Raw genomic sequence first — 14,753 nt, 5'->3', positions numbered from 1 at the left:
ATTTTATTTTTAATATCTATTTACTTTGTATTGTTGCTGCTATGTGTGTCTGTTGAGATACCTAATAATAATCATTTTACTCTTGTGTAGGCCTACTTGTACAATAAGAATGTAATAAAAAGCAATTCTGATTCTGATGTCGTGATTGCTTTACGTGAATATGCATCACTTATAACGATGCATTCTGTCAACGTGAAATTTGAGTGATTTTTCAAATACTTACTAGATTATGAAACCATAAGGCAAGGCAAGGCAACTTTATTTATATAGCACTTTTCATACACAAGGCAGACTCAAAGTGCTTCACATATAAGCACTGTCATACAATAAGAAGAAAATAATAGATAAATAAATAATAATAAGCATTGTAGATTTAAGATTTAGCAGAAAGCAGAATCTTCCCCTGTTCTTCACCAAACCTATCACCCAGCAGCCGAGTTAGACACAAAATAACAATAATAAATGACAAAGTATAGATATGCCAGGGGTCAGCTTAGCTCAGGAGGTAGAGCAGAAGGTCGCTAGTTCAATCTCCGGCTCCTCCTTCGTGGTGTCGAGGTGACCCTAAGCGAGACACCCAAGTGACCCAACCCTAATTGCTCCCGACGAGCTGGCTGTCGCCTTGCATGGTTGACTCTGCCGTCGGTGTGTGAATGTGCTCGTTAACCACTGTAAGTCTCTTTGGATAAAAGCGTCTGCTAAATGACTTAAATGTGAAATTAAAAAAAATAACATACTACACAATTATTATTAACCTTTATTTAACCAGGCAAGCAAATTAAGAACAAAATTCTTATTTTCAAGTGCAGCCTGAAGGGGAAGGGGGAGGGGAGTGCTAAAAGTGAAACAAGGTTAATAAATTACACAGAACAATTCTATATAATACAGTACATACGATATAATCAATAAAATACAATACAATACAGAGCAATTAATCAATGGAGCATGACAAGAAGCCTGTTAGCAAGTGCAGGAGTCAACTGTAATTTGTAGTAAATTTTGTTTGAAAACGGAGAGAGAGGTGAAGACAGAAAGTTTAAGTGTGTTTTGTAAGGTGTTCCAGTCAAAGGCTGCAGCGAACCGGAAGGCACTGCGTCCGAAGACGGTGCGGACTTTGGGGATGGAGAGGTTGATGAATGCACTGGACCTTAGATTGCGGGCAGGGTGAGAGAGGTGCAGAAGAGAAGAGAGGTAGAAAGGTGTGATGCCAAGAATGGTTTTGTAGATGAGCAGAAACCAGTGAAGGAGCCGTCTGGTGTGAAGGGAAGTCCAGTCTACCAGGTTATAGAGGTCGCAGTGGTGAGTGGTGAATGGAGCCCCAATGGCAAAACGGATTGTGGAGTGGTGGAGTGGGTCCAGTTTGCTGAGAGTGGAGTGAGGTGCAATTCTGTATATGGAGTCACCGTAATCGAAGATGGGCAGGATGGTCATTTTGACGAGTGTATGTTTGGCTGCACGGGTGAAGGAGGCCTTGTTCCGGTAAAGGAAGCTCAGACGAGCTTTGACTTTAGACTGAAGGTGTTTGATGTGGGTGGTGAAGGAGAGTGATGAATCCAACCAGAGGCCAAGGTATTTGTAACTGGAGACAAACTCTAGTTCAGAGCCGTCGGCACAGAGGATTTTTGAGACATGGGTGGGAGTGAGTTTCCGGTTAAAGATGATGCATTTGATGCACAATGAACGTCATTGATGAGATAAGGCATTAAGGTAAAGGTAAATTATTGAGGCCAAAGGGAAGGGGGTAGGGTAAGGGTAGATAAACAACAGTTCCAAAAGTCCAACTGGCAAATGGAAAAGATAACAGCATATATCCTGGACAAGCGTCCCTTCTGTCACACAGTTCGGAGTGGTACTTTTAGTTGTAAACGTTCTGCTTTGTTTCATATCTATATCCCATCAGACATGCTTTGAGTGTGAATATGGCACTTTTGCTGAGTGATCTTTCAGTGGCTGTAGTCGCAACTAGTGTTTTTGTGGCTATCCTGAGCTACTTATCCTACCGCCTGCTCACCGGGCACCTTCTCCAGTATTATCAGCTGAAGAGTATTCCAGAGATCGGAACCTCGTACCCCTTCATTGGACACGCGCTGATTCTGAAACCAAATGCTCAAGGTGAGGAACCAAATAAACTGAATAGAGTAAAGAGGCTAGCAGAGTGCAGATTAGGCATTTAGGCAAGGTTTATGACCTTCATCTGCCCAAGCAGGACCCCTCGATGGATAGATAAAGGATCCCCTGGATTGTAAAACAAATGCACTTTAGCATAGCAGGTGTTCAGCAAGACATCTAACTTGTACCTGCACTTTAATGATATGTGTATGATACACTCTTTTCAGTTCTGACTCGAATATGTGCTGTTCAGCAACTTATGGAGATGCATAACATGTTTTATTGCTGGGAGCTACAACAACTGAAGTCACAGGTTATTACCTATATAGGATTACCTATGCTAATCACTCATTCACTTTCAACATGTTGTGTCCGGTTTGTTGGTCATTGCATTAAATGGGAATCAAAATAGTACCTCTGCAGGTTGCCCTAGGGGTCATGGACCCAGGTTGGACGTAGAAGTTGTGTAGTGTTGTGTTACGACGGCCAGCCTATAAGGTACTGCGTTTGATCCACAAAGTCTGCCGTCCAGGCATCCTGGAGCAAGATACTATAACCCCCCTGAATGCCAGGGTTGTGTGTTCTCAAGGTGCATCACTTTGAACACTCACAGCCTGTTTTGTTCTATATATTTGAACGCATTTTCCAGATTTCTTCTGCCAACTTATTGAGGCGACAGACGAGTTCCGTAGCTGTCCACTGCTGAAAGTATGGCTTGGACCCATCCCCACGTTGATGCTGTACCATCCGGAAACGGTTGAGGTACATTCACATCTGTTTTATTCTGAAAACACAGTAGAGTGAGACATAGAGTCTACCTACCTACGTTATTGTCTTCTCTGTATTATTTTTTACAATGTATGGGATGCAGACTACAATTCAATACAAAACCAATAATCTGATTCAATGACTTGTCTATTGTACATGGATGTAGGCTCTTCTGAACAACTCAGTTCACATGGACAAGGCCTACACATATAGCTTTCTTCACCCATGGCTGGGCACAGGTTTACTTACAAGGTATGTACAGCGACAAACATATGACTACTTTATACTTATACTACTGTCAAAATGCTGTCCCATTCTGACTGCTATAACATTCAGAAACAATACAGTCAACAACAGCGGTTCTGCATTGACAGAAACACACACAATATCAAATGAATCCCAAAATTAAACAGATTACAAAAAAAAATCAATACCTATGTTACATACTTTATTACACATGGTAAATAACATTTTGAACATTTAGAACACCAATAGCGCTGTGTGCTAGTGATGTTCGAAATGTCAGTAGATGTAACATCCTCTCCTATCGTAGAGCTTGCTTCCCATTATTTTAATTATCTTGTACTTAACCACCACCAGGGCCTTCCTGCACATGCTCAGAACCAATGCGAGTGCAATTGAGTGCATTGATTACATTGTACACACTGACCTGTGGCATAGAGCACACCATTTCATATTTTGCCCGCTTCTTCGATACATATAGATTTGTAATCTTTTCATCAGGTCACATCATTATTCTGCAATGTAACCTCATTTAATTTGCTAAATATTCTTCACAAGATTATTTTGATCGTCGTTTGTTTCCTTTTCCAGTTTGTTATTTCTCTCATTCTTACTACCTTATCTATGTGCTTTCCAACCCAAAAACATAACCCCAAAACCTATCCCGGGGATTACATGGACAGATTAAGCTTGTTGTTGTATGTTACACTGCCCAAAGTGCCATGCTGAATACATTGATGTGGTGGGATCAACTCCCCCATGAGGTGGTAAGAGGTATCGTCCAACCTCATAGCTCAGTTTGACTTTACAGTAAATATGACATTTTTTCAGTACACAACAATGTTGTTGTTGTCAAACATGATCCAGATGTCATGAATAATCTGATCATGGTATGTGTATCATTTGTATTTCGTAGTTTGCTATTCACTTTTCGAGACTGTACTTTTGCAGAGCGGTGCAGAGAATATATGTGTAGCTGAGTGGCTTCCCCACTCCACCTAGGTGGCTTTTACTGGGCTCCTCCTGAACAAGTTCACAGTGGTGTGGTTATGTTGGAAATCTCTTTATTGTACAGTTTGAAGACAATGGTAGAGGAAGATGGTGATCCAATGGACATGCTGCCATGTAGGAGATCTCCCAGAGTGTGTGTGGGCATGGCTGGATTAACCTGTTGCACATTAATAGCTCAATGTACAACCATTTTCGCAGCCTCACCCAGCCCCAGAGACCAAAAGGTCAGATTAGCTGAGGCTGCTTAATCCAGCCACACACTCACACACACACTCCACAGTATGTTTCACGAAATGAAATCCAAATTGCCAAATCGTATGGCGTCGAGTCAAGTGGACTTGAGTTGACCATGGCTCCCCTTCTCTGAACAGCACCGGGCCTAAGTGGCGCCAGCGAAGAAAGATGCTGACTCCTACCTTCCACTTCTCCATCCTGTTGGAGTTCCTGGAGGTGATGAACGAGCAGGCTGACATCCTGGTGGAGAAGCTGGGCAGGGAGGCGGGGGAGGGCCCCTTTGACTGCTTCCAAACCATTACCCTGTGTGCGCTGGACATCATCTGTGGTGAGGAGGATGGCTTTAGACTGTCACTGGCCTGTCAGTCATGGTGCCCCGGTCCAAGTAGAAAGTGATCGCTGTCGTTGTATAATCAAGGGTGCTTGAACTGTGTGTGTGTGTGTGTGTGTGTGTGTGTGTGTGTGTGTGTGTGTGTGTGAAAAGGTATGGTTCTTTCATTTCTGATCGAATGTCTTTCAGAAACTGCAATGGGGAAGAAGATGTATGCTCAAAGTAATTCAGAATCCAATTATGTCCAGAGTGTGTACAAGTGAGTCACACACACACACACACACACACACACACACACACACACACACACACCAAAAGGCCTCACACTGATGCATTTGAAGCCTTTCATTAATGTTTCTCATGATGTTTTTCACTTTCCCAGGATGAGTGACATCATCGCGCAGAGGCAGAAGATGCCCTGGTTCTGGTGGGACGTCAGCTACAACCTGTTCGGCGAGGGGCGGGAGCACAACCGGAGACTGAAGATCCTCCATGAAGTCACCTCCAACGTGAGTGCCATCCCCACTGTTAAATATGGTGTTAGAGGAGGAAAGAATACATAGTAGCAGCTGTGTCCGGTATTGGGGACACTTTTGATAGCCAACAGCCTAAGGAGGCTCATATGCAAAGGGGAACCGTCGGGGCCCTCTAGGCCCTCAGAGAGGGCCTAAGATATTCTAGATATTCTAATTTTATTTTATTAATTCATAATTTGACAATCAACATCTCAACAAAAATGTTTCTAAGGAAATAAACCCTTCAAACCTGCCTATTCAATTTGTGTTGGAATGTGAAGGTTTAAATGAAAGCCCCTTTGTCAGCCTATCAGAATTTTGCTGACTCGGCAGTTGTTGGGAAGGAAAATGCTATGCAGCTCTGTGATTGGTGGTCCCACTATAATTTCACAGAGGGTCGAGTAATAGTAATTCAATGAGACTAATTTCAAATTACAGTAAAATTGACCAATCATATCTTCCCTCTAAATGGGTGGGCTTTGTTATCTCTAACTCTATGACAAGTTCCGCCCGCTGTGAGGGACACGAATCACAAGCCAATAAACTAGCTAGCTAGCTTATGGGGCATGATTTGGTTTACTTCACGATGGCAGCCGCTGCGAGTAACATAACCGAGGAGGAGGACATTGTTTCTGATTTATTATCCATGCCGTTTTCTAGGTTAACCTTTAATTAAAAAGTTGGAGTTAGTCGTAACAAGAAGGGAACTTTGGAAGGGAACCAGAGCTAAAATTGGTTCAGAAAACCAAAGCTTTTGAAAGGCATTTCAACTCCACCAACTATACGCAATACCCGTGGATGACGGGATCAACCAATGAGCAAAAGTAAATTAAATTAAAAGCAAAGGATCAGTCGCCATCAACCACTTCCAAAAGGACAGGAGGATGGACTTTGTTTTCAAGTAATGCGATCATCAAAGGGTAAGTTATTTAAAACGTATAGGCTGCCTCTGCCACTGGTTTGTGTATGTTAAGGTTTATTTGGGAAAACGGTCATTGTGCAGAATTACCAGTCAAGCTGTAAATTTACCAACTCAGCGTTCATTATGCATGGTAAATGTGCATAACATTTCATGTAATGCTGTGCGCGCTGTATCATGACAGCGCACACACAGCAGCGACAGACTTCAGAACCATGGACAGTGAGAAACCGCAGCGTGTGTCCGGCGTGGCTGGAGTCCACGGACCCGCTCCCGAGGGGGACACTGATCAGCGTTTCGCCGTGTGTGTCGCTCCTTTCCCGGGGCTAGAGTTAGGCTGCGCGTGGTTGTGTGTGTCCGGTGTGGTTGTGTGTGTCCGGCATGGCTGGAGTCCACGGACCGGCTCCCGAGGGGGACACGGATCATTGTTTTTGTGTCATTCCTTTCCCAGGGCTCGATCGCCTCAATCAACGTTACCGTATGACAACAATAGACGCGCAGTCATTGCGCTTTTTATTTTATTTCCCATCATAACCTTTCCCGGGAATCAGGAAATAGTCTTGATCAGATTCAGATTTCCCGGGAATCCCATCTCCCGGGATTAAAACCTAATGACGACCCGCCCATGTTGGAGAGGTTATTTTCTACGACCCGCCCACGTTGAAGAGGTACTTTATTAGATGGAAACGCAAAGTGCCTGGTACTGTTGGTGGAAAAGCGGCAATTGTGGCTTGGCTTACATGAAATTTTGTTGGTTTTGTGTGGTAGGGCTATCTGCTGTCATGCGTTTTGCACCCCGGGCCGTTGTCCCATATTCTACTGAAGTGCACACACAGCTTGTGTGATGATGCGATTATTTGTCAGGAGGATTAGCATTTTGCTTAAGCTTAAGAGATAGCTGTTTTTAGTTTTGGTGATAACTCTCACTCTCTCTGTGCTGTTTGCTTGTTGCATTGCTAAGGCTGGACTAGAGTATTAATTTTTGTTTCAGAGCTGGAATTGTCATAGGTAACTTTTGCAGTACTATAGAGAGGACACAGTAAGCTAAGCTGGTGGTTTGCTTTTTTCGCGACGGGGGAAGAGGGCCAAGGTTTAAGAGTCACGGTTCGCTACTGCTCATATGACTGGTGATTTGATCATGTGGGTGTGGTAATTTAGTTTTGAAGAATAAATCATATATTCAACCCCCCCACACTCACACCCCAGATCTCATCCCACACCTATTATCCAAGATGGACTGGAGGGTGAAAGAGAGTCAAGCGTGAAAGAGTGGTTTATTGAAGATGGGCAGCCTCAGGACAACGCCTCTCTGCCTCTCTTTCTCCCTCTCGCTCTCTTGCTCTTACTCTCTCTCTCTCTCTCTCTCTCTCTCTCTCTCTCTCCCTCTCCCCCAAGGTGATTCATGAGAGGGCGGACCAACTCCGTTTGGAGGAGGAGGACACAGACAGTGTTCCAGAGAATGGGACCAGGAAGAGGCGGGCCTTCCTGGACATGCTCCTGAAGACAGTGGATGAGGGAGGGAACAAGCTGACCCACAGGGATATCCAGGAGGAGGTGGACACCTTCATGTTCGAGGTGAGGAGCCACTAGGACTGACCTGGGTGTGGGTGTGTGTGTGTGTGTTTGTGTATTTGTTTAGGGGTGTGAATCTGTGTCTGGGAGTATGTGTGAGTGCCCAAGTGTGTGTGTCCTTTGAATTTCCTCTGGGGATCAATAAAGTATACATCTCTCTATCTATCATATGTGCTGTGTGTGTGTGTGTCTCGGGAAGGTGTGTATGTGTGTATTTGCGTGTGTTCTTGGCTGTGTGTGTGTGTGTGGGTCTTTGTGCGTGTGTATTTGCGTGTGTTCTTGGCTGTGTGTGTGTGCGTGTGTGTGCGTGTGTGTGTGTGTGTGTGTGTGTGTGCTTGGGTCTGTGTATGTGTGTGTGTGCTTGGGTCTGTGTGCGTGTGTGTGTGCTTGGGTCTGTGTGCGTGTGTGTGTGCGCGGCGGTGTGTGTGTATGTGATAGTCAGGCTAGTTGTGCCTCTGGTCTGTTCCATCTGGGCCGGCCCTCTTACTGAAACTGTAGGCGCACACCGGGTGGAATTTCCCTGGTGAGGCGGTGCAATCAGCAGCTGCCACCGCCCGACACTGGGCTGCTTGTGAGCCACCCCGAACACTCGGCCTGTCTGAGTCTGGCGGGGGGGGGGGGGGGTCTCTGGAACCATCCACCTCCTGTCGTCTGACCACGTCTTGCCTATAGACAAGACGTGGGCCGGTTGAGGGAGTGACGTCGACATCATGGCCCCTTGGCACCGTCATTTATCCAAATCCTGTGGCGTGGACGAGTCACAAAGCAGCAGGCATGGATACGCAGGAGGCTGCGGACACAAACCTGCACCCAGGCGGCTCAGGGGAGTGGTCGCAGTGGACGGGAGCCACAGTAAAGTCTGTCCGTGCCCTGAGCGACTCAGCAGCCCTATTCAGGATCACACTGCTCAAAAGGTACCCTAAAAAGGTAGCCTGTTTCAAAACATCCTGGCTAGCCTTCCGCAACTCGCTGTGGGTACCTGGAATGTGCCCACTTTGACGGACACTTCTCGATCGAAAATAACCGACGCACCGCCCTCATGGGCTGAGATGAGGTAGCTGGAGTCCATGTGGATCTTGCTTCCCTCAGTGAGACCTGGCTAGCCGATACTGGAAAGGAGCAGATGAGGGGAAGACGAAAGAATATATAAAAGATCAAGGCCAAGTACAGACATTCGGTATAATGCAAAAACTCCACAATGGCATGTGGAGTTTACAAATGGAGTGATGTGAGGGGGTCATAGTGCCAATGCACTTCATCTTCAGCAGGGTGGTTTCTGCTGTGCTGCCAGACTCACTCGAAAACAACAACACTGGGTTAAGCCTTGTAGGCAAGGCAAGGCAACTTTATTTATATAGCACTTTTCATACCCAAGGCAGACTTAAAATGCTTCACATATAAACATCGTCATACAATAAAAAGAAAATAATAGATAAGTAAAAGAAAAAAATGAGTCAAATAGATAGAAAATAAATGCAAAGGTAAAAAAATATATGTGTATACCGTAACGGCGGGCTTTACAATCTGATCAACTGTTCAATAACATTTGTTTGCTGATGACTGCTCTGGCTGCTAGATTAAATGAAGAACTAGAGGACAGGCCAGGCCACTTATCCTCAGGCCTTTAGCCTAATAATCATCACAAAGAAGACGAAAGTCATGTACCAACCTGCTCCTGGGAAACCCTACACTGAGCCCACTAGATTTGTGACCAAAAGCTTTCAGCCTTTAAAAAGTTAACTTGCATTGGAATTACTTTGGCACTTAGATGATGCAATTAACATCTGGATGACCAAGACAAGTGCATCTGGCACAGTATCAAAGAGTTTTAAATAAACAAACTAAGACGATTAACTTCAATGGATATTTAAATTAAATTCATTACTTTACTTTTTGGAAAATCACAGATGTTGATTTTATGAGTCTGACACTTTCTCTGAACTACCCCTTGCTCTATCTGTTGCTCCAGCTAACCAGAGGGTATTATCCCTTATCCCTCTATATCTATTCTACACTTTTCTCCAGTGCTGCTAATGTTTGGAAATGACGTGGACTGCGGCACTCCTTGTCCTTCATGAACTGTAACTCCCTCCCTCTAAATGATTGGTCCTTTCATTTTGTTATGTTTGGAAAAGGCATTGCACAGGCTTCAGCACAGAGAAACATATGTGAACTCACAAGATCAGGATGGTGTCACAGGGCTATTAAACCACAATCAAAACACAGACAGATGTATGTGTAATGTCAATCATACTGCCTTGACCATGTTATTCGTTTAGCTGTGATTTAGTCATCTATGTTATGAATGAACTGGTAGGGGATAGGCATCTCCCTCAAGGATGCCTACGGGTTAGGCTGTGGACTTAGCCGAACCCCCTAGCCGATAAACTCCCCTTCGGCAGACGCTTTTATCTACATCGGGTTAATGATCTCAGAAGTCGTGCAGGTCGGTGGGGGTTAGGGCATCTTGCTCAACGATGCCTTGGGGACATTTCAGGGGAAATCACCTCACACCTCTTTTGTTTTCCTCTAATATTGTGTTTTCCTTTCGTCCCCCAAGGGCCATGACACGACTGCCGCCGCCATGAACTGGGCCGTGCACCTGCTGGGTTCACACCCAGAGGTGCAGAGGAAGGTACATCTGGAGCTCGACGAGGTTTTCGGTAAAAAATGGATTTTAAAATAAACATAATGGCTCTTCTCACCTTCTCACGTTCATAAACCTAAACCTCTCTCTCTCTCTCTCTCTCTCTCTCTCTCTCTCTCTCTCTCTCTCTCTGCAATGAGTTAGAGGAGGGGGCCCCGTGGGTTCATGACAAACAGGTGATGTCATGTGTAAATTAGCACACAGGAAATGTGTGCCAAAACAAGCAATGTGTTTGTTTAGTTCAGGCCGTGTGGAGGCTGTTCCACGCGCTATTCCAGAATGTAAAATAGATTAGCCTATGGCAAGAGCAGGTACGATGCAAACATTCCCCACCACCACCAGTTCTGCCCTTGTGCCTTGGAACGTTATATGATGAATATGAATTAGGCTTAACCTGCACCACAATAATCTTGTAGGCCAGAGCTGCATTCCCAACATTCACATCAATTCCAGGAGACCGTTTATACACAACAAATCTCTTGCTATGTTTGCGTTTGCGTGCATTTCAGGCATATCAGTATAGAAATGTTAACCTTGTGAGGCAATCCTGATCTCACCAGTTCACATTCTGTTTGTCTCTGAAAATCAGTCTGGCCTCGAGCCTGTTAAAAGCCTCTCCCAAAATTACAAAACGGTAAGAACGCTGCAGTCTGCTCAATCCAAATAACAACAAATAACAATAGCAGAACTAAAGAAGTTTTAAAAATCGACTGAGCCATCAAAACTGTTTTATCCGAAACTGACTGAATAACGATGTTAAAATATTACCATCAATTTGAACACAAGGCTTTTCTTGGAAGAGAAGCTTTTTTTGTTTTACTTCCAACTGGATTCAACAAGGGCGAAGATAGCGACTATGTAAATCAGATTCACTTAATTCTGATTGGCTGGAGTTTATAGCACAATATCAGGCTGCGCCTATATGTGGAAATGAATTGCTGCCGAGGCCACGGGCAGACTGACATCTATTGCAAAGGGCATACTTGAATATCAGGATGGTCTCACAAGGACATACAAGCCCTGTGAGACAATCACGAAATACAATTGTTGGATCCTCTAGCTTGGACTGCCTGCCCACCTATATAACAGATACTTAGTAACAGGCAAACCCCTTCTCCTCCTTCATCTTATGAATCACCAGTAATGTGCTTGACACTTTGTACCTCTGCTCAGGTGGGTCCAAACGACCCATTACCATGGAGGACCTGAAGGAGCTTAAGTACCTGGACTGCGTCATCAAGGAGTCCCTGAGAATCTTCCCCTCAGTGCCCTTCTTCGCCCGGACACTCTGCGATGACATCGTCATCAGTGAGTATAAAACACAAGCTCTGCAGTTCTTCAGGGGGGGCCAGATAGTGTAATCTCGGTTCGGGTGTTCAGCTCCCCAGTGGAAGGCACAGGCTATGAAGGGTTGTAGTTTCATGGTTGAATGCACTTATTGTTAGTCGCTTTAAATAAACGTGTCGGCGGAAAAATTAATGAAATGTGATGTCATTTAATTGTAATACTGTCCTGTGCTTATGCTGTAACACCCACGTTTCCCATTGAGGATTGATAAAGTGCCTCTTCACTATGTATCACAACTGGCAGCGGTCATTTTGAGCGTGACCCAAAATCTTCCAACTGTGTCTATGCCTGCAGGCGGCTTCAAGGTGCCCAAAGGAGCCAACGCCGTCGTCCTGACCTACGCCCTCCACAGAGACCCCCGCTACTTCCCCAACCCCGAGGAATTCCGGCCAGAGCGCTTCCTGCCAGAGAACTCCGTCGGCAGACCCCCATACGCATACATACCCTTCTCTGCTGGCCTCCGGAACTGCATAGGTAAGATGAGGATCAGAAGGCATCGCTGGGGTTATATCTGCATTTTTCTTTCTTAATCCATGTATTGCTCTTACTGCTTGTTTTTACTGTTTTATACCGCTTTGGTTTTTACTGTAATTTAGATTGTTAAGTTTTGTTATAATTTCCATTAACTCCTTTTTTTCAGATTTTACGTAAAGCAGTTTGAGCTGCAATTCCTGTATAAAAAGAGCTATATAAATACAGTATTGCTTACTTACTTACTATATGGTGGATTGGTTTCAATCTACTACACAATCTGGTGGATGTCATAGACGTGGATGGTGATGCCTTTGATGTAGTGACACGAGTTTGTAACAACACTGTTAAAATAACTCATCCTAAGAAGGAAGACGAGTGGAACATGTCATGATTGAGTCATGATAATGTTTGTGTGTTTGTTCAAAATCCGGTTTGAATCATTGTTCTTTTTTTGTATCCGTGCGCAGGCCAGCGTTTTGCCATGATGGAGGAGAAAGTGATTCTGGCGTCCATCTTGCGCTCCTTCAACATCGAGGCGTGTCAGAAACGGGAGGAGCTCCACCCCTTCGCAGATCTAATCCTGCGGCCATCGAATGGCATCCTCATCAAGCTGGAGAGGAGGGAATAGTTCCCTGCGGTCCTACTCTGGTGGTGTATGCTGTACCTCTTGGAGCTTTCAGAAGCTTGTTCCCCCCTCCCGACGAGGAGGAACATTGCACCTTGACTAAGACAGAGGAGCTGCATCTTGATTAAGCAACAATACTTTGAATTTGAATAATAAATGCAATTTTCAATAGTAAGGACCATCATTTTGACTAACACATTTGATGTAGAAAAATACAAGTATACTAAATAATTGGAATCCAGTAATGAAAAACAACATTTGCTGGTATGTTGGGAAAGTGAGCCTACTGACTGATTGAGTCTTTTTCAGGGTTGTGCCCTCGACTTCCACCCACACATTGTGCATTTGTGAATCCAATGCTACACACAACGATAGTTTGTCAGGGATTATCACGTGATTGTGATTTGGATGGCACTTCCCAGCAATCGTGGGTAGTGCACACACAATTACAGGAAGATGTATTGCTTTTGACATTTTTTAAGATTCTCACCAAACCTAATAGAAAGCGTTTCCATAGAAACGCAGACCCAATAGCTCTGTGTTCTCAACACACCTACGCTACTCACTTTGGACTGGACTAACTAGTCTCTCTCTCTCTCTCTCTCTCTCTCTCTTCCCCCCCCCCCCCCCCCAAGTTACCAAGGTCATGCAATCATGGGCTCCTTTGAAGTGGGGGCACACCTAATCTCACAGCTAAATTACCTGTTAAAAAACAGGTCACATTCCCATATCCTTGTCTGATTGAAAAGGTTACCACCAGCTCGCTACAAGTTCATAATCCAGTCTGTAATATTTGTTTCTTCTTTTTTCATGCATTTTTCAATATGCATTAAAGGGACAGTAAGTACGATTTGAGAGTTGTGGAGAGAGCCCGGCAGAAATGAGTGGAAGAGAGAATTTTAATCAGAAAAAAAACGTTGCCTTGCTCTCTGCCCCCTCCTTACATTTCTCCATCATTGGGAATGTTTGCATTCATGCACCATGATTTCCCCGACCCGGGAGCGGTCTGAAATCGGAATTGGCTCAGACACATCCACACCTTGCAGAGTACACTGTTCAAAAACTGGCAGGCAGAAATACGGATTTGTCCAAATGATGGTCCTTTTTTATTAACAGTGACAAAATGGCACATATATATATATATATATATATATGCCATAAATAACTTATGGCCATATGTTTATATATAAACATTTTAGGTTCACTGACCCATTAAGGGTTTGTGTAGCATCAGCATCATGTGTCAAATAAATATACGTTACAATAGAAACACACAGATCCAAACTTCTAACGTTTTATCAGGCTGTTGAGTGCTAAATCATTTGAAACAAACACACAACACAACACAACAACGAGGGCCCTCGTGGATAGATAGTCACCCTATAGAACCCTCTATTTGAAACAGTTATTTTGTACTTGAAACGAGAGAGTCCAATCGTTGTACTGGGGGGGGGGGGGGGGGGGGGGGGGGTGCATGAGTCACTGGCATCACAGGACTTGTGTTTGGAGGATCTGCAACAAGCTGCCTCTACAACTAAAACAACAACAAAGGCTTTGGTCCCTAACTGCTGGGACCTGGAAAAAATGATATAGATATATATTATATCAAACACAAAACATACACCTTTTCTTTGTTTCAGATCATGAAGCACATGAGTGCATTGCATATTGGTAATACTAAGTGCCCATACTAGGACAATACAAGTCTTATTATTATATTTTATACTTAATTATTATTATTAATTTGATGTTTAATATAGAAAATAGTTCACATTGTGAAAGAGTAGGTATTTCATTTATGTATAACGATAAAAGCATAATTGAATGAGCTTTACATCTCTCTCTCTCTCTCTCTCTCTCTCTCTCTCTCTCTCTCTCTAACACTATAGAAATTATTTTAGCAATCACTACAAGAGAAAGTCAGGTAATGGTGAATGTTTAGAAGGGTTGAAAATGCA

General features: G+C 44.0%; 1 protein-coding gene across 1 annotated transcript; it reads left to right on the top strand.

Annotated features, from left to right (window-relative positions):
- Positions 1–1,814: 1,814 nt before the first annotated feature.
- Positions 1,815–14,205, top strand: cyp4v2a (cytochrome P450, family 4, subfamily V, member 2a). The gene is made up of 11 exons (XM_084465690.1): positions 1,815–2,112; positions 2,759–2,871; positions 3,044–3,129; positions 4,503–4,693; positions 4,886–4,955; positions 5,079–5,205; positions 7,526–7,705; positions 10,263–10,365; positions 11,523–11,657; positions 11,991–12,170; positions 12,638–14,205. Exons 1-11 carry the CDS (start codon positions 1,920–1,922, stop codon positions 12,796–12,798), a joined length of 1,539 nt encoding a protein of 512 aa, XP_084321816.1. The 5' UTR covers positions 1,815–1,919; the 3' UTR covers positions 12,799–14,205.
- Positions 14,206–14,753: the final 548 nt, after the last annotated feature.

This window comes from Micromesistius poutassou (assembly GCF_964030765.1).
Source record: "Micromesistius poutassou genome assembly, chromosome: 3".
Lineage (NCBI taxonomy): Eukaryota > Metazoa > Chordata > Actinopteri > Gadiformes > Gadidae > Micromesistius > Micromesistius poutassou.
Note: the sequence above shows the minus strand (reverse complement) of the source record. Positions and strands in the feature narration are given on the sequence as shown.